Source organism: Ambystoma mexicanum, chromosome 5p (assembly GCF_040938575.1).
Source record: "Ambystoma mexicanum isolate Mex_15411 chromosome 5p, UKY_AmexF1_1, whole genome shotgun sequence".
Lineage (NCBI taxonomy): Eukaryota > Metazoa > Chordata > Amphibia > Caudata > Ambystomatidae > Ambystoma > Ambystoma mexicanum.
Window position 1 is genome coordinate 751,655,700 of NC_090930.1, and position 19,478 is coordinate 751,675,177.

At 49.1% G+C, this 19,478-nt stretch overlaps 1 protein-coding gene across 1 annotated transcript in view; it reads left to right on the top strand.

Moving 5' to 3' along the window:
- Nucleotides 1-1,934: 1,934 nt before the first annotated feature.
- The window catches only part of SUSD5 (sushi domain containing 5), a 556,088-nt gene continuing 538,544 nt past the window's right edge, over nt 1,935-19,478 (top strand). The window contains exon 1 of the mRNA XM_069613132.1: nt 1,935-2,787. Within this exon, the coding sequence (XP_069469233.1) occupies nt 2,688-2,787 (100 nt within the window). The 5' untranslated portion in view covers nt 1,935-2,687. The remainder of the gene's footprint in view (nt 2,788-19,478) is intronic.

Below are 19,478 nucleotides of genomic sequence, written 5' to 3' on the forward strand. Positions count from 1 at the left end.
CCATAGATCTGGTCATCAGGCATCCCAAAAAGGCTGGTCCCTGGTAAAAAAAAAATGCGGCCCTGGCTATCCTCCTCCTCCTGCTGTGTCCCACGATCACTGCTGCGAGAAATGGTACATTCATCATGTGCTGTATACGCGTGTTTATTTTTTGCATGCACCTTTATGCATTGTTTTCGGTGCGCAGTGACGCTTATGCCAGCTTTCCCTTGGCGGACGTGTTTCCGGATTAGCGTGTCTTTTCTCCTGTGTGCCGGTGAGCCCTGTTTGATTCCATGAATACGTGTTGTGAGCGCGCGTGTGGGTGTTGCGAGTATTTTACTGTGGTACTTCTCACGTAATGCCTATATTTACGCTTGTTGTTCCCCATTCCACGTGTGCCGCCACCTTTTTAGGTAACTGCGCTAGGCAGTATGCGCCTTCGCTGGGCATCTCGCGCAAGGCGTTCACGATGTCGCTGTTACGTGCTGAGCCCGCGCCGATTCCGCGCACGTCTAAGGTAAGCCACGTGCAATGTGTACAATGAATCGGTAAACGTGCACTTGCACGCGTTTTAGCGCGCAAGTACCCCTTTTTACGCGCAGATTATTCCATGAATCGGGCCTTAAATGGCACGGCACAAGCAAATAGTGTAGCGTTAGTTAACAAGTTTCATAGGAGCCTGAACCAAAGTTTGAATCATGAAGCACTGATCCCTGGAATTAAGCAAGAAATAGGAAACTCCTTCTTGGGGAAAGGACTAGAAACCGTCAACACACATGTAAACAAAAGCTAATGAAAGAATGGGGAGGTGCAAAATGACACCTTGAAATGTCCTAATAGACAGGTGGCACGGACTTTAATGTACTTCATTAATATCATATGAAGTGATGAGAACAGCAACGACAATGCTACGGGAACATTGTACTTGTCGTTTTTGTCGTCATCCTGTTTTAATTGAGAGTCCTAAACATTTGCTGGTACACGGTATCTTTTCAGATGAAGAACGGATTATCTTTTTTAGACGTTTCGAAAATGAACCTAGAATGCTTAAAATGTGTAAATTAAAGCCTCTGATTTAAGCGATATTTGGATTTTTGAATAAGTTGTCTTTTGTGTAAATGTTATGTTGGAAGTCCTGTTCTTTATTTTTCAGTGTAAGGATTTATACAAAGCAAAATCACTTTTAAATAAAGTATTTTAAATAAATATAAAACTGTACTGGTTGCCCATTTGTGTTAGGTTTGGCTCCAGATGTTAACCCCACAGTAACAGTGTGTCTGTGGGATGACAGAGGGGTGTAGATTTGCCATGAATTCTTGAGTACCGTTTCTGGTTGCTTTGATTTCATCCTCATAAACGGTTTAGAGAACAAAACATTTGTTTCAAGATTCGTGTTGTCCCGTGTCTGCTAGCACAGCGTAGTTGCATTACAGCTGGGTGTAAATTACTTCAGCCGGGAGTTTGGCTATTGGTCTCCTCATCCTGACAGCTTCAAAAATATGTCTTCTGCGCGCCAGATGAGTCACCGTAGAAAGCGAAAAGAAAACACATGCACGGCCCAGACAGACTATGCCGGCATTGCCGGGATTCACTTCAGAAACTCGCGCCCAGGGCTGGACTGCTGCGCTGCTGCCGGAGACTCGGTTTTTTTTTTTATAAAAAAGATGCAGTCTAACTTTATATGATGAACGTTTTCATCCTAGAAAGGTGGCTTTCATGATCCCCACTGGACTGTAAACAGTGGAACAAACACAGATCCACTACCACCGTGTGAGTGGGAGTGTGTCAGAGAGCATCAGCTTGGCGTGTGACCCCGCCCTGATGGTGAGGGAGTTTGTGTGTCTTGGTAGCGGGACTGGAGGTAGCTCTGACTGACTAGTCCTTCTGACTGGACCACTATCGATCTGGCAAGGGTGCTCTTGCTTGTCAGCACCCGAATCTGTGCCAGAACGGTTTCACATTTAACCCCCTCGCTACCAGTCTCTCTTCAAGGGGATACCGCGCCCCTAAGGGGAGGAGAGGCTGGTGTGTTGTAGGGGGTTAATGACACCCGAGTGTTTGGCATCATAGATGCTCTAAATTTCAGGAGCAACGCGAGTGACTGGCGTAAGTCGCGGAGTGCGCCAGGTGCGCATTAAAGAGTGCGGGGCGGCGGGTGTGCGCAGTGTGTACGGTGAAAGGTGCGCAGTATGTTCATGAGTGGGGTGCTCCGCGTGGGGGCGACACGGTGAGCCGCCAGGGCGTGCAGTTGGGCTACTTGGGCCAGGAGCGTCTAGAGCAACACAGTGAAGGGCGTGGGGGCGCGCGGTAACATGCCCCCGCCTGGGAGTGGCGCCCCGAGATGGCCACGATGCCTGACTCTGGTGCCTGCGACTCAGCACCCCTCTCCACCGCCCCCTTCCTCGCTCTTTCCCGTCTGCTCCGACCTGACCCAGCAGCAGGCATTCACTAGCGGAGCGATGTGACTTTTCACACCAGCTGCCCATCTGCGCTGCCCTGGCGGGATAAAGCCGCTCCCACGTCCCGGTCCGCACTGCTCCAGGTGCCTACAGCTCCCCGGCGGCGGCGGCGGCACATAGACACGCGCTCTGCCTATCTGCGCCCAGTCCCACCTGCACCGACAGCTCTACCCGGAGAACTCGCCACCCGTCACACCTGCGCAGAGTCACCCCCTGCCAAGGATTACCCCCAGTCTGCAGCGGACCATGGCACAGCAGGAGTGGCACAAAGGCAGCTTGGCAGCATCCTTTCTACTCCGCGTGGGACCCGTCCTGCTCCTGCACCTCTCCTTGGTCCGCGGCCATGGTAAGCACCCCTTTTTCTTTTCCGCATGTGTTGCTTGAGCGCGCGCACTTTCGACGCCCCTGGATGTCGCACACCCCCACTCACTGCATGTCTTCAGTGCTCTTTTGCGGAATTCCTAAATGTCGTGCCGTGTGTGATGCTTCAGACTGGGCCCTGGCCAGGCTGGCAGTAGCTGGGCACTTGGCGCGCTGGCACACAAGGGTCTTCAGGCGCAGTTGAGCTGGGCCAGGCTGGGCAGCGCACAGGGGGCTCTTGTTCGGAGTGGCCGAGGCCACCTGCGTCGGTTGAGGCAGTTGGAGCACACTGGAGCCTTGTGTGGAGTCGGTGGCTCTCGTGTACCAATGCATGCGGCGTCTTTAAACCTTGCTCTGTGGATGGCGGAACCGGAAAGCTACCCGTTTCTGCCCGAAGTTCGGCGCTTATGGGGTCCTGTGCGCCACTTGTGGTAAAAACACTACGTGGCCAAATAGTTCAAATGAAGTGTCTTCTATTCGGCCAGGTCAATTTTCCAGCCAGGCTCCTCCTGTTGTGTATACTTTACGTGTACCATTTGAAATGCGATGTGAACAGATATCAAAGAGCCCGTCAAAATGCCAAAGGCCTGATTTACACACATGTTTTACCATGGCAAAGGGCCATTGAAAAGCGCTTTGTAAATCAGGCCGTAAGAGGCACAGCAAGAAAGACATGGACGGGGTGAATGTGGCCACCTCAGGGCCACCGGCTGCCCCTAAATTCTGTGCGGATTTTTCTTTTCGGGGTACCCGTGCCCCCAGCAGCGCCACTGCATTCGTTTACGGTAAAACCTTCATTTTACAAACAATGGACAATCTCACTTTTTTGGGACCATTCTAATTAATAGCTGATGAGAAGCTGGAAAATTGGAATCTATTTATAATAATCTGACATATTGGAGAAGAATTGTCAGGTGCATACAATTAGCATGTTTTAAAAAGTCAGCTGCCCACTGCACAGAGGCAGACATGTGAACGGCCATTTTTTCGGAATTGCGCCTTTTCTTCAAGCAGGAATTAGAACAGCTGTCCCTGATTGTTCGAGAACTGCTGCAGAAAGTGTTATAGGAGTAGAGCCCAAAGTGTATCTATCCTGCTGCAGTGGAATACGGCCGAGAGGGCGGCAGTTATTTCTATTCCCGGGCCCCTTTTTCTCCATACTTTTAGGAAAACCTCCCAAGAAAGGAGAATTGACCAGGACCGCAAATCCTTGCAAAAAAGGCTCCTAAACAAGTTACTGCAGCCTGGGCGCAACTATGGCCACACGCGACAGTTGGACCGTGCCCTCTCATGTCGCCGGTTCCATCCCCCAGTCCTTCTCTCTGCATGGATCAGGCAGCATCTCCTGCACCTCTCAGGTAGTGAAGCACTTGGGAGCTTCTTGCCTTCCTGACTTCTTCCCTTTGCCTCAGGCACTACAGAAAGTGGTTCCTAAATTGCCTCTCTTGCGAGTGGTCCTTTCCCAGGGCAGACACATACGCGCTATAGTGAGAGGGCCTGTGGCCTTGTGCACAATATTTGACTTTCTCTAAGGTAGCTCCCTTCACCGGACTTGGCCGGCAGGAGGACATCTTAAAGTGCCTTGTACCAGTGGTGCTATTTGACTTTATTGTGAAAAAAGATGAGTCCATAGGCGCCTCAATCCTGTTATTGGTTCCGACCAAGTCTATGAGCTAGGAGGGACTTCCGTAGTCCTTCGGTGGATCACCCATCACACCCAACTGGAGTGACCCAAATGTACCCATGGGTCCTCATGCCGGTGCATTTACTCAGCTGCCCCATGTTGGGTCTGCACCAGATGTCGGATAAAGGGCCTGAACCCTACCCTTGGTCAGCGGCTTCTCTTAGGTGGGCTTTTTATGGCTGAAAGGCTAAGGTTCCACAAGAGCCTAATCAACTTCCGGAACATTTACCTGGAGGGTACCTTGAAATCGACAGAGGTGCCCAGAGCAAATGGAATCAGGCAGCGTGTGGCGTGTGGCCTTTGGCACAGAAACGTCATCCCAGAGCTGGCACCCCGCTTCTTCCGAAATGCACTTTCTCCAGAAACCCATCCGAAGTCCCCCACAGGTCCACAATCTGAGGAAGTGTGAACACCAGAACCTCCCTTCAAAACCCAGGTCTGCCTGGGGAGCAGCACATAGCTACTGGTATCTGTTGGTGTCACGGCTGTGAAAAAAATGAACCTGTTGTTTCCAACAGGTGACCTCTAGTGCACTCCTGTGGGACTAATCGCGATCCAATTAAAAAAATGAATATCACAAACAGATTTCAAACTATAATTCTTAATTCCAAAGAAGTACTTTGCCCAAGTTCAAAAAGGAGACATTTAGTTTAATACAAGAAAAACAAATTCAGTTGAAAGAAACAACATAGGTTCATGTATCGAGCATCACACTGAGTTCATGAAGGTAATCTAAACAATTTTGGAAAGAGTGTCTTCCTGACAGTTCCCCGGTTACATACAGGTACAGGAAAACCTTCAAGCAAATTGCAATTATTCACTTTTATAGACAGAAAACAGAATGTCAAGATTAATAAGTGATCTCAAAGCACCAAGCTGTTAAACCAGAAGTGTTCAGTCCTAATGCTGTGAAATGTTGACACTTCAGAATTTGCCGAAACGTTCGGATCCAGTATCCATTTTCAAGGCTGTTTTACTTCTTTTTCTAAATTCTTTCGACCTAAAATGCTTGATAACCCATTATTTTAATCTAAATCTTCATTAACAAATATATCCAACTAAAGACACAATGTCCTCTCAAGTACTAACCTCTCTGATGGAATTCCCATCATACAGGAAAAGACCTGAAGTCAAAGCAAAAAATGACTACTTGGGCCTTTAGAAAACGTTGTGAGAGCCTGACCATTCACACCACATTAACCAAAAACCGCAAGGATACACTCAGCCACACCTGGATAATGTCCTGCTGCACAGATGCTTATAGATGGTTTAGTGGACACGCTGTGCAGATCAGGGAGCCTTCCCTCACCAGCTTCATACTATTGGGGCTCCCCATATTGCAACACTCCCCAATGTTTCCATACAAGATTAAGCGGATCGTGGGGCAACAGACCGCAGCGGTAACCAGGCGGCTCTCCTATGCTGGGAGTAGGAGCTAATAACTCCCAGCAATTTCGAACCCTGCAATATTTATTTCTTGATACCAAAAAGTATTTTCTATATATTGTAGGACGGGTTTAATTTACTAATCTAACTCAAGTCCTAGAGCATTGTGCTGTATGGTGGTCAGAGAGCAATTGGGAATCATATTTTTCCAATATCGTTTAAGGCTGTCTGAAATTGCTGACACGTGCAGTTACCTGTGTTTTAAAATACTTTTTTTTGGAGAGGCTACAGTTAATTTGTGCACTTTTGGTTGAATATAACAATTACATACACATATACATGTGTATGTGGGAGTAAGGGGTTGCGGTAGGGGGGGCGTTAGGTAGGAAGGGGGAAGATGATTGGCCGGTTGTCATAATAAACAAAATAGTACTGGTCCAATTCAGGTCGACCCAAATACACAACCAAACGGCAGGCTTTCAAAAGAGGGTCATTATGAGTTTGCCGGAATCCCGCTGATTACCGGCAAACTGACCTACCGTTTCTGCCACTTGATATCCTGGTATTACCGGGATATTCCAGGTGGCGGACAGGGTGGTAAATCCCCATTCCATGGAGACCCATAGAACTCCATGGAGGGGAATGCTGGTATTACCGGCCCCAGTAATATTGTTGCCGGTAATAATTGCAGTTTTTGCCGGTTGGGGCCTGATTTACCTCCAGCTCTTGGCTGCAGGTAAATCAGGTAACCCCCACTGGCAGACCTGTAGTTTGGTGGAGCAGTAAAAGTGCCAGTGACAGAATTACCGCCACTTTACTGGCCCTTTTTCTGCACCACCCAACGTCTAATGACCCCCTAAAGTCCTTTGAAACACATAGAACGGTGTGCAACATGCCTTCATGGTGTTTTCTTTCTTGTCTCCATTTTAGCTCTGATTTGTGGCAGAGGGCTAGCACTTCTTATACTGAGTACTCCCTTTGGGCTCAGTGCATCTCTCTGCATCTGGCTGGTCATTTATCTCTGGAGGGCTTGCACTTCCACACCCATGTCTCGACATCTGCCTTTTTCTTGGCCAATCTCCAAAGGAGGTCTCCCGCAATATTCAAACTCTCCTGAATTGGGTTTCTCAATTCAGACTAACAGTGAATGCTACCAACGCCTACTTTATCCTCTTGCGGAATCTGTTGTCTATCATTGAGACCCTGTAATTCCCAAAACCTTTCATCCTCCGGGGCGAAACCAGGTAATCAAACACATGAGGACAGTGGGCATCCAAGATCTTATCTCGTTTAATTAGGTTCTGGACCACCTGTGTGTACCCCCTGGTCCTGGTGCTATATATGAGGCACTCAAACATTCACTTAAACTCTTTTGGGATCAGGAAACCATGTCTCAATCCTCTAATTTCCTTATTCCCCCACAGGTAACAGGATTCGGAAGTTCCTTTTGGGCTCCTGGGACTAATGGCCAGTGGTCACAATCCCCACAACGCCTCCTTCTTGTGCTGAGTTACCACTCTGGGGAACCTGAAGCTTCACAGCCGTTTGGTTCTAGACACCAGGAGTTTGCGTGTCAACTAAAAAAGTCCTCCGCCTCTAGGTCACGGCCTCCTACTTGACTCTGCTGCCTCATTGGCTTTTTGCCAAGAGCCCTGCACTTTTTCCCCACTACACCCATTTGGATTACTCACCACCACTTTTCTCAGGGTCATTTTGTTAATAATTGATACTATGTACTATATATGCCACTTCCCCAACCCTCTTACCCATGCATTCCCCCCTCATCTTGGGGTGCTCTGTACTGACTGCGTTCTCAGGTAGTTACCTAGAAATCACCACTAAATACAGCATATTGACACCAAAGACCAGATTCCCAGCCCTCCATGTCCTTTCTCTCATATCTGACACGTGCAAGGGTTCCGATTCTTATGGACAACAGCACCGATATTATATGTGAATAAGTTGTCAAAAGGGGATCCAGACAGCTATGTGATATGGCTCGCCAGCTGTGGCACTGGTTTAATCCCCACTACTTGGTTTATTCCCCAACACTTTTCCCTGTGGTGGCCCATCTTCCAGGCCGCCTGCTGTTCCTGTTTGCATTGCAACCCACGCGCTTAAACAATGCCCACTATGCGGCCTTCGGGACGGACAAGGTGGGGCTCTTCTCTAAGGGACAATTTCCTTCTGCAATGCGGAGGCCATTTTCTCGAAGGAAGGCGGGAAGGCCAGCCACAGTCGCTCGGGTCACTTCTTCCTGATAGGCCTGTTAGCGCCTGCTTTCACGAGCTCATGCAGGGCAGGAGCAGTATTCATCCCGCTCTACATTTGCTTTCCTTTAGGCTGAGTAGTGTGGGCCCCCCCTTCGCTCTTGTTCCTTGTACCCCGACTATGAAATAATATGACAAGCAGACTTGGGTGTGGAAAACTTATAGGCCGTAGGCTTATTTATTTTCTACTGAAAATAACACCAAAACATAACATAATAGAATACATCACACCAGATGCTTTTGGGCACATCGTGTCCAGGGTTGGAGGAGATGCCCAGCCTTCTCCTCAGCAAGTCTTTGTTACCTGTTGCCCTCCTCAGTACGCCTTTCTCGTCTTCTTTTATATCTTCTATTGACCCATTCATCACTCTTCTTAGCAGAGAATAAATGTCAACCAACTCTTTTCTCCATATTTTTTCCCCTTTACCTTGTCGTTTATATACCATCCCCTTGCCTTCGTGGACCTGCCCTGTGGGTCCTTTCTCATTGTTGGTCTGCCGTATTTAGTCATGAGAGGTCCCCTTTCTTTGTCTGCTTTAACTGCAGCTGCTACCACTCTTGGTGCCACCCCCAAGCGGTGTGTTCCCTGCCTCCTAAATGTTGCGTTGTTCTTCTCCCAGCCGGGCCTTTCCCCTCCGTTGCAGCACACAACCACATTAATTGTAACTGCCCCTTTAAGATATCAGTGTGTCCCGGTACTTCGAGCGTTTGCCGCTCCTTCCAATTATATATGCCCCGTACAAGCCACGCCCCTTACTCGCCGCTCCTTCGTTTTGTTTACCTAGTATCCGCCGGCTTCATACGGCGCTTGTAACCGCTTCCCCTTCTCACCACACGCAGGTCTCGTTGCGGTTTCTCTCTCTGCTGCCGATGACTCGTTTCTGAGCGCCCGCTGATTCCGCGCTCCTTGCTGCCTTGTTCAGCTACCTCTTCGGCTGCTACTGTTGGTCCTCTTTTCTCGGCTGGCGTTCCCTCTCGGCAGCCTTGCAGTGGTCTTCCTGGCTCCGTCCGGCTGCCTCAACTTAACACGGCACTTCTCCTGCACGGCAGTCATCTTCTCTTACGCCCGCAGACCTCCGGCTTCTGATTTGGGGTTCCGACCTGGCAAGGCACTCGCAGCTCCCAGCAGTCTTCCAGCAGTGTGCTCTGGAGCCCTGGGGTGCACTCCGCCTTCGTGGGACCTTTCTGGATCTTCTCTCCGCCGCGCATCTTCCTAGGATCTCCTCTGCCGGCGTCCCTCCTCTGCTGGCCCTCGGCGGGTGATTGAGTTGGCAGCCATCCTGTCTTCACTCCGAGGCCGCAGCTTACCTGAGCGAGGTGAGCGGGCCGCTTCTCCTTCTTCCGCCCAGTTCCTTCAGCTTACCCGAACGAGGTGAGTGAAAGTGACTGTCGAAAAACGAAAAGGGGAAAAGAAAAAATGTTTCCTTCTCCCCCTTTTCCAGGCCCTGGGAGCTTACCCGTCAGAGGTGAGCTCCTTCCTGGTTTGTCCTTCTCTTGGTTTCTGCGGGGTTACTTATACTCCCCTGCTCCTTTGTTGTCCCTTTGGGGGCCGGGCTTCCCCTGGCCCCCCTGTTGCTTTTCCTTCGCACCTTTTCCTGTTGTATTGCTTGTTTCCTGGCAGCACCATGGGTGGGGGCGCCGCCTGGCTGCCCCTCCCCTTGCATTTCGCGCCGTTTCGTCCCACACCCTGCGCCTAACCCCCCAGGCCCTCCATCGTGCCGTACTTTGTACGGTACGGGGCCTGGGGCATAGGCTGAGTAGTGTGGGCCCCCCCCCTTCGCTCTTGTTCCTTGTACCCCGACTATGAAATAATATGACAAGCAGACTTGGGTGTGGAAAACTTATAGGCCGTAGGCTTATTTATTTTCTACTGAAAATAACACCAAAACATAACATAATAGAATACATCACACCAGATGCTTTTGGGCACATCGTGTCCAGGGTTGGAGGAGATGCCCAGCCTTCTCCTCAGCAAGTCTTTGTTACCTTTGGGCATCCGACCCCGGACACGTGCCGCCGCCTACGACTTTCTTCTACCGTGTACCGAAGAAGGTACTCGGCGTTCCGGTTCCTCCTTCTATCTCCTTTCCTTCCTTTTTGCAGGGTGGGTTGGGTGGCAAAGTGTTTCCTTCTCCCCCTTTTCCAGGCCCTGGGAGCTTACCCGTCAGAGGTGAGCTCCTTCCTGGTTTGTCCTTCTCTTGGTTTCTGCGGGGTTACTTATACTCCCCTGCTCCTTTGTTGTCCCTTTGGGGGCCGGGCTTCCCCTGGCCCCCCTGTTGCTTTTCCTTCGCACCTTTTCCTGTTGTATTGCTTGTTTCCTGGCAGCACCATGGGTGGGGGCGCCGCCTGGCTGCCCCTCCCCTTGCATTTCGCGCCGTTTCGTCCCACACCCTGCGCCTAACCCCCCAGGCCCTCCATCGTGCCGTACTTTGTACGGTACGGGGCCTGGGGCATAGGCTGAGTAGTGTGGGCCCCCCCCTTCGCTCTTGTTCCTTGTACCCCGACTATGAAATAATATGACAAGCAGACTTGGGTGTGGAAAACTTATAGGCCGTAGGCTTATTTATTTTCTACTGAAAATAACACCAAAACATAACATAATAGAATACATCACACCAGATGCTTTTGGGCACATCGTGTCCAGGGTTGGCGGAGATGCCCAGCCTTCTCCTCAGCAAGTCTTTGTTACCCTTGGGCATCCGACCCCGGACACGTGCCGCCACACCTGAGTGGATGTTGCTTCAGCCGCTCAGGTCCCCCCAAAAGCGCCCCTATCTGCCCTGAGAATGTTGCTATAACAAAAACCCCCCTTCCCTTAGTCGACAAGTGCGCCCCTGATTCTCTGTGCTATAAATTCTGACATGAAACTTTCCGTTTTTCCCCCCATTGCGTGCCATGCTATGCAGTCTACCCGCTGCTGCTGCCTCTATGGTAGTGGTCCTTCTCTCCGATGCAGTTTAGGTATATTGCTCTCCCTCTACCCGACTGGTATACTAACCTTGCTTTTTGCCTGGCCATCCCCATCTATTGTGTGACGGGCCATTAGTTCCCCTGCCCTGAAAGCCCCATGGTATGCCTCGGCCCAGCTTTTCTTTCTCCCTTTGGCCAATGCCTTCTCCCAACATTCACCCCTTTTTGCCGAAATTACACCCACTTCCTGCGCTCCTGTTTCCACCACTGCATTTATGACCTGCTTCTCGTACTGCTTACCTGTTTTGTACGTTAGGGCGTTCCTTGCTCGCTTGTTTATGACCCGCCCTGTATCCTTTTTCCCTTTTGAGTCAACCTTTGTAGTCAACCGTACCTTCCTTTCCAGGTTTTTAATGGACTTTTCTTTTTCCTTTTGGCCAATGCCTCTTCCAAACCTTCACACACTTCCTCTGCAGCAATTTTTTTTTTTTTTTTCACATTGCACTCCCCTGTGGTCTTCCTTTTCCTTTTTGCGTTACCTTGTAGTTAGCTGTTCTTATCATTCCAGAGCTTTTCATGGACATTTCCACTTTTCCTTTTCGCTTTGGCCAATGCCCTTACCAAGCATTCACACCTTTTCTCCGCCGAAAAATATATTTTTTTTTTTATTTTTTTTAAAAACTTTTTTGAGTTAACCGTATAGTCAACTGTTCTTCCCTTTCCAGAGTTTTTGATGGGACCCATGCCTTCTTTGGCGTGGGCGTTTTCTCCTTTCTGGCGCCCGGCCTTGGATCCCTGCACCTCTCGCCACTGAAAATGCGCCAAGGTGACAGCTACACTTTTACTACCACTGGGCATGATGCACCCCCTTTACTCGACCCATGCACCACTGCCATGTTATCCGACTGCACCGCTATTTCTTTTTTTTTTTTTTTTATTCAGCTACTCTCCCGCTGCACATAATGCTACCCAGCTAGGAAACCATTCCCGCCTGCGTGTTATTCCTAGCTCATGCAGCCTCCTGCCCTGCTTTTGGTCATTTCTCCGTGCACCACTCTCACCCTAGTGTTGCGCCGACGCCAAGTTCTCTTGCCGCACCCGTGAGCAACACTCTTTTCCCCTTGGTTCCTCCTCGTATCCTACCTATGTGGAGCCCCATCCCGGCCCCCTTGTCCTTGGCTCAATGCTTCTTTAGAAAACCACTTTCCCTTGTTCTATGACCCTTCCCGCCGTATTTAGTTTTTCAGCTAATGCTTGCAGTTCTGTCACGGTGGCCTTGTTCCTCCCTTTTAGCGGACTGCCCCTTGCTGGACTGAACCTCCCCACTATCCATATGCCAAGAGCTGGCACGCCCCATATGTAGACATTTGCCCCTGAAATATTCCTCTTCCCCTTGCATACCTAGCCATTTCTGTGATTCCTTTTTCCTGATCAACTCTTCTTTTAATACGTTGAATATGTCAGGTTAAAAAAGTCGCATCCCATATCCGGACAGCAAACCATTTCTCATCTAAACTCGTGGTCCTATTCATTCCATGCATCCCCCCTGCATGCCTTGTATATTTTTAACGCCCTCTGCTGATATGCTACCCATGCTATCCCGTCCTCTGGGAATTTCTGTAATATACTGGTGGGCATTTGTCTGGAAGGCACTCATCCAGCTGCCGAAGCTCTTTACTACTGTTGCCCTCCTCAGTAGGCCTTTCTCGTCTTCTTTTATATCTTCTATTGACCCATTCATCACTCTTCTTAGCAGAGAATAAATGTCAACCAACTCTTTTCTCCATATTTTTTCCCCTTTACCTTGTCGTTTATATACCATCCCCTTGCCTTCGTGGACCTGCCCTGTGGGTCCTTTCTCATTGTTGGTCTGCCGTATTTAGTCATGAGAGGTCCCCTTTCTTTGTCTGCTTTAACTGCAGCTGCTACCACTCTTGGTGCCACCCCCAAGCGGTGTGTTCCCTGCCTCCTAAATGTTGCGTTGTTCTTCTCCCAGCCGGGCCTTTCCCCTCCGTTGCAGCACACAACCACATTAATTGTAACTGCCCCTTTAAGATATCAGTGTGTCCCGGTACTTCGAGCGTTTGCCGCTCCTTCCAATTATATATGCCCCGTACAAGCCACGCCCCTTACTCGCCGCTCCTTCGTTTTGTTTACCTAGTATCCGCCGGCTTCATACGGCGCTTGTAACCGCTTCCCCTTCTCACCACACGCAGGTCTCGTTGCGGTTTCTCTCTCTGCTGCCGATGACTCGTTTCTGAGCGCCCGCTGATTCCGCGCTCCTTGCTGCCTTGTTCAGCTACCTCTTCGGCTGCTACTGTTGGTCCTCTTTTCTCGGCTGGCGTTCCCTCTCGGCAGCCTTGCAGTGGTCTTCCTGGCTCCGTCCGGCTGCCTCAACTTAACACGGCACTTCTCCTGCACGGCAGTCATCTTCTCTTACGCCCGCAGACCTCCGGCTTCTGATTTGGGGTTCCGACCTGGCAAGGCACTCGCAGCTCCCAGCAGTCTTCCAGCAGTGTGCTCTGGAGCCCTGGGGTGCACTCCGCCTTCGTGGGACCTTTCTGGATCTTCTCTCCGCCGCGCATCTTCCTAGGATCTCCTCTGCCGGCGTCCCTCCTCTGCTGGCCCTCGGCGGGTGATTGAGTTGGCAGCCATCCTGTCTTCACTCCGAGGCCGCAGCTTACCCGAGCGAGGTGAGCGGGCCGCTTCTCCTTCTTCCGCCCAGTTCCTTCAGCTTACCCGAACGAGGTGAGTGAAAGTGACTGTCGAAAAACGAAAAGGGGAAAAGAAAAAATGTTTCCTTCTCCCCCTTTTCCAGGCCCTGGGAGCTTACCCGTCAGAGGTGAGCTCCTTCCTGGTTTGTCCTTCTCTTGGTTTCTGCGGGGTTACTTATACTCCCCTGCTCCTTTGTTGTCCCTTTGGGGGCCGGGCTTCCCCTGGCCCCCCTGTTGCTTTTCCTTCGCACCTTTTCCTGTTGTATTGCTTGTTTCCTGGCAGCACCATGGGTGGGGGCGCCGCCTGGCTGCCCCTCCCCTTGCATTTCGCGCCGTTTCGTCCCACACCCTGCGCCTAACCCCCCAGGCCCTCCATCGTGCCGTACTTTGTACGGTACGGGGCCTGGGGCAATCAGCCTGCTGCCTGAAGACCTGATATGTGGGCACTTAGTTCTATATGCAGAGAATTTCGAGAACATTCGGGCAGAAAAGCAGACTTCTGTGTGCTACCAATATCAAAGCAAGCGGACCCGGGCCTGTTTGCGTTGCCAAGGCAGGCGTATGAATTGGCCCAAGGCGTCTTTGGATGCTGTTCTTAAATTTACGTCACACTGACTGTATGGTGGGGGGAGGAATTAAGGCTGATTTCCGACACTTCAGCTGGACCGTTATTGGTGCTGGAGTTTCCTTCATCCCTAGAACACAGTAGTAAACTGTACCTGTATCTCTGTAAATAACTGGTGCAGTCCCATTATGTAACCTTTGTGTTTAATGTAACCTTGAAATGTATGCAATGCAACCAAGAAACTGAACATTCTTGTAACGTGCCTAGATACCCTTGGGTTTGGAGTGCTCTTTAAATAAAAAAACAAACAAACATAACTCCCTGCCCTTCATTGCATCTTAACTTTATTGTGTCTGTTTTGGCCCACAAAGCTTTTGCGCCTATGGCTTCAGTGGATTTTCAATACTGTCTGATGGAAGACGGCCCTTTTGGGAGCGTAGCATCAGCGCAACATGTAAGATAACTTCATTCTCTCGGTGCCAATGAACTCTTCACCGCCAGCAAAGGCGCGAAGGAGGTTCTGAGAACACAGCCCTCTTTTTTTGCCTAAGTGACATCAACCAGGAGATGACCCTCGCAGGCTTGCCTGCTGCCTCCTTTGAGGCGATGAGTCACGCTTTACAAATCCTCTACCACACCATCCCATACCTAGAAGAGGGAATACCTTCTCTGGGGCCGAAAGTGTCCTACATTTCCTGCATGTCAACAGGTACATGACATTTAGGGCCCGATTCATGGAATCTTTGCATGGCTCAAAGTGGCCTTTGCACTGCAGACACAAACCCTGATTCATGGAACTGTGCAAAGTGTTTTTTTGTAGTGCAAAGTCAGTGCAAAGTTTATTTTGGACTGCAACAATACACTTTGCACAGTTCCGTGACTCAGGGTTTGTCTTGGCAGTGCAAAGTCACTTTGAACCGTGCAAGAAATTCAATGAATCTGGCCCTTTATCTATAAAGAACAAACAATGATGAATTCCCTTGTAGAGCTTTCGTCCCACATAGGAGGAAAACACACAGGGCCCAATTCATGGAATTATCTGCGTGGAAAATCGTGACTTTGCGTGCCAAACTGCGTGCAAAATCCTGTTTGTCGATTCACAGAATCGACTGCACATCACTTTTGCGTACTTTGTGGTGACTTCGCGCAGGCTTGGCACGTCTCTGCGAGCGGCCGAGTGGCTTGCATGATTCACCACGCAGAGTGTGGTTGTGGCTTGGTGTGGCCTGCGCAGAGGGCAGGGAAGGGGGCGGAACTCGGAAAATGAGGATGAACAAGGGAACATGTGGGTGCTATGAGGGACAGCTTGCAGACAGTCCATCACACGCCCACTATTGCGCAGAACGATATGTATTCATGTATTTGCCCGCACAACCTCTCGGCGGGGTAATGGACACGCAAAGCCCTCATACTATCCGCCACCGAAGGCAGGCATACAGGCATTTGCGCATAGGATTCACTGCGTAGAGGTAAGATCGGGTGTCGGATTTAGGGGTGCGTGTACACAGCAGGGGTTCCGATCGAACTCAGGGGTGCGTGTATGCAGTGTAGCAGGGTGCAGGAATGGTTTACGAGGGTTCGCACGTAGAGTTTCCGAGTTTTACCTGAGATACCATAAATTGTATGCATGTTGTCGGGGTTCCGTTTACAGTTACGGGGGCCCTGCGCAGGACCCCCGAGATGCAGGCCTGCTTGTGGGGGAAACCACGCACTATTTGAAGAGTGCATGTATTCGTGCCAAGGGGAGCACACAAAGGTAGCTGTTTCAGGCTGTTTCTGCTTAGCGTGGGGGCATGTCGGGGCGTTCCGGCCACGGCCTGCGCATACGGATACTTTGTGCAAACAATTCCATGATTACGTGGAGCGCGCAGATAATCTTCTGCGCACAGGCACGCGCAGAGTCGCTCTCGGTGCGCAGGCTTTGCGGGATCTATGCGCACTATTCCATGAATAGGGCCCCAGTGTTAAAGCTGCCAAAGCTACCACAGCTCCCTGGATAGTGTTATTGCCTTCACGCATACCAACCACCAAAATGGGTCCTTCCCACACGCTGAAAGTTAAGCACGGCACCAGAGACACCTGCCCCTGGATGTCATTTGCAGAGATGCCATATTGTTACCACCCACACCCCCTTTTTTTGCAAGTATTATTCCCTTTATTCAAGTCGAAGGTATGCTGCCATTTTTGGTGATTCCATTTGGAGGAATCTTTTCTGAGAAGGCAATTCTTATAAAAATCCACCACCAAATAAATCAAGCTGTACGCTCGATGGTCCTCTGACAGTAGGAAGAAAAGGGGACAGGCTGTAGGAGTAAATAAACGCTCCTCACGTTTGTGACTATGTCCTCCTAGACCACAGTCTCTTTTCCTACATATGACCTCTCCCACCCAGGGTCGGACTGGGGCATCAAATGGTCTCACCCACCAATGAAAAAGTGGCCCACCGTTGCAAATGGCCATTCATTCCCTTTGTGACAGACTGTTCGAGTAGTACCCACGGGGGAGGTTTTTGATAACATGTGACGCAAATTGGGCATTTTAAAGAATACGTATTCAGTAACACTGGCCAAAACTACTAGCCGCATGCTGAAGTAACTTAACAAACTGGCCCACTTTGACCAAATAAACTGGCCCACACTGGCATTTTGTGTTTTTTTGGTTCGGGCATTGCCTTATAGGCCAGTCCGAGCCTGCTCCCACCCCCATAAATAAGTGTCCCATTTAGTCTGTAACAGTAAGTAAATGGTTTGGCAGTATAATGCAGGGCTTCGCAGGAGCAGGATAACATTTGAGGGTGACCGCACATGCATCCTGGCTGTTGTGACCATGTCATTCAGAGTCTGCTTCCCAGAGCCTTCAACTCCTCCTGGTCCCTTCTGCCGAGAACACCCAAAAGTATTGAGCAAAGGGGGGAAGCGGGGGCAGTGTACCCGGAATCTCTGGCGTGAATACGTTCTCGCCCATATGCCATCATTTAGGCGCCCGGTTAGCAGTTTTCTTTTTACGGATTTCTACCCCTTTATATAGACACAAAACAGTAGTTTCCTCTGTGTATTTATTTGTGCTGTGAATCGCGAAGACATGCCACAGAACATGGGCTCATTTGATTGTGGCAATGTCTAGCAACAAGCTAAGCTGCATGTGAAATCATGGCTGCAAGCACTTCAGCTAATGGTGCAATTGGGTTTGTTGTATGTTTGCAAAGGCCTCAAAAGTACAACAGTAAAATCTCCAGTGGCCTCATGCAAGATACGAGATTATCACCTTTTCATGACTTGTACTCACACATCATGTTCCATGCTGGTACTTACAGTCCTACATGTATGATGGTAAACAAACGTACTGTATGGAAAACAATAGGACTTGCAGAACCAAAACAAACTGGAGGCCTCTCCATGTGGATATTTGTGGCAAATGAAAGAGTGCTATTAAGTGGGGAAAGTATGCAGGTTATTTACCAGCTGTGCCCAGTGTACCTAACTCCAGTCTAGTGCTCTCTCTCACTCGTCTCTCCCCTGCTATATTTTACTCCCTCTCTTTCCCCCTCCCCCACCCTCTCTCTCTCTGCTTTCCTCTATCTCTCTGCAGACGAAGGTTGCATGTCTGATCGAGTCATTCCAACCGTAGGGCGACAGCAATGACAACAGGGAATAAACACAGATTTCTTGAAAGGGGTGGGGGTGGCGGGTTTTTTCTCCAAAAGAAGCTAATGATAAAATTGAAATTATATAATTACACTAATATTGCAAAAACACTCTTGTACACATTTTAGTGTTCATTTCTAATGATCACTTCTTGTTTATATCGTAGTCATAGTAAACATGTTACACTTGTTTTATTGCGCAAAACACATTATTAAAACCTAGAATAAGCATATCCATTATTTTCTGGTAGAAGTTTACCTACCCAAGAGGGACAGCCTGCCACCCCCCATTCTACTCCAAACGAATACCCCTATGATAAAGGAGAAAGGGACAAACAGAACCAACAAGTGTTTCTGGCTGTTTTGCATAAAATTAAAGAGCATTTTGGAAACATAAGAATAAGCACGCATCTTTAAATCTCACTGATAGGTCTATGATTAAAGGGTTGCATACTTGAATCACTAAGTACAGACTACACACTGACATTGAAGCGTTTAATATTGTAAAATGATGCATCATTTTTAACCTATACTTTTCCGGAGGATAAATCATCAGTTTTGCAATAGTTTAAAAATATGCTTATGATGTGTATTCAAGCATAAAAGGGATTGCTTAATATAGTTTGTATGTGAATTAGAACAACCTCCAATGATAATGGGCAGTGGCAGCAATATAATCAATGAGGTTCTGGCTGTTTTGCATATTTAGGAGCATTCTGGGAACATAAGAATGGACAAAGAGGGTTAAATTGGTCATATGTGTTGTATGACTGATTCATTAAATACCTAATGCACCCTCGGTTGGTACACATTTCCTTTTGAAAAGAAAAATCACCCTAACAATAAAGATGTTATAAATATCAAGCATATATTCATGTTTGGCCAACAAATATGTTGGCTCTTGGGGGGTGATGGGCCTCATTACGAGCCCAGCAGTAACCCTGCCGGTTCTGGGACTCCCAACACGGCACCTGACTTCCTGGTGCCACTAGAATATTACAAGTCCTGGGAGGTCAGGTGCGGGCAAATATTAATCCCCATTGAGCCCCATAGGACTCCGTGGGGAGATGGAAGCACTGGTGCTTCTGTGAAAACTCACCAGGTGGGTGCTGGTGTGCCCCACATGTGAGCAGGTGCAATGGCCTCTGCCTGGAGACTTGTAGTGTGGTGGGCCGGAATGGTTGCCGGTATATTACTACCGACACCCTTATTTCCGGGCTGCCGCACTCATAATGAGGCCCAATGACAGCTGGCAGTGCCTAATCATTTAAGTATGGCTGTGGGTCAACCAGACTCAAGAAACCAAAACGAACTCTAATTTAAAAAATGACAAGTACATTGAAATAAACTACTATAAAAATGTTATTCTGGTGGGAATCTGTAACCCTAGGCCTTATTGTAAATACGTCTTTCATGATTGGTACTCATTTACTTTTTCACGACACTCACCCAAACATTAAAATTGTATAACCATGAACCCTATGTACTCCTACGGACAGCCAAAG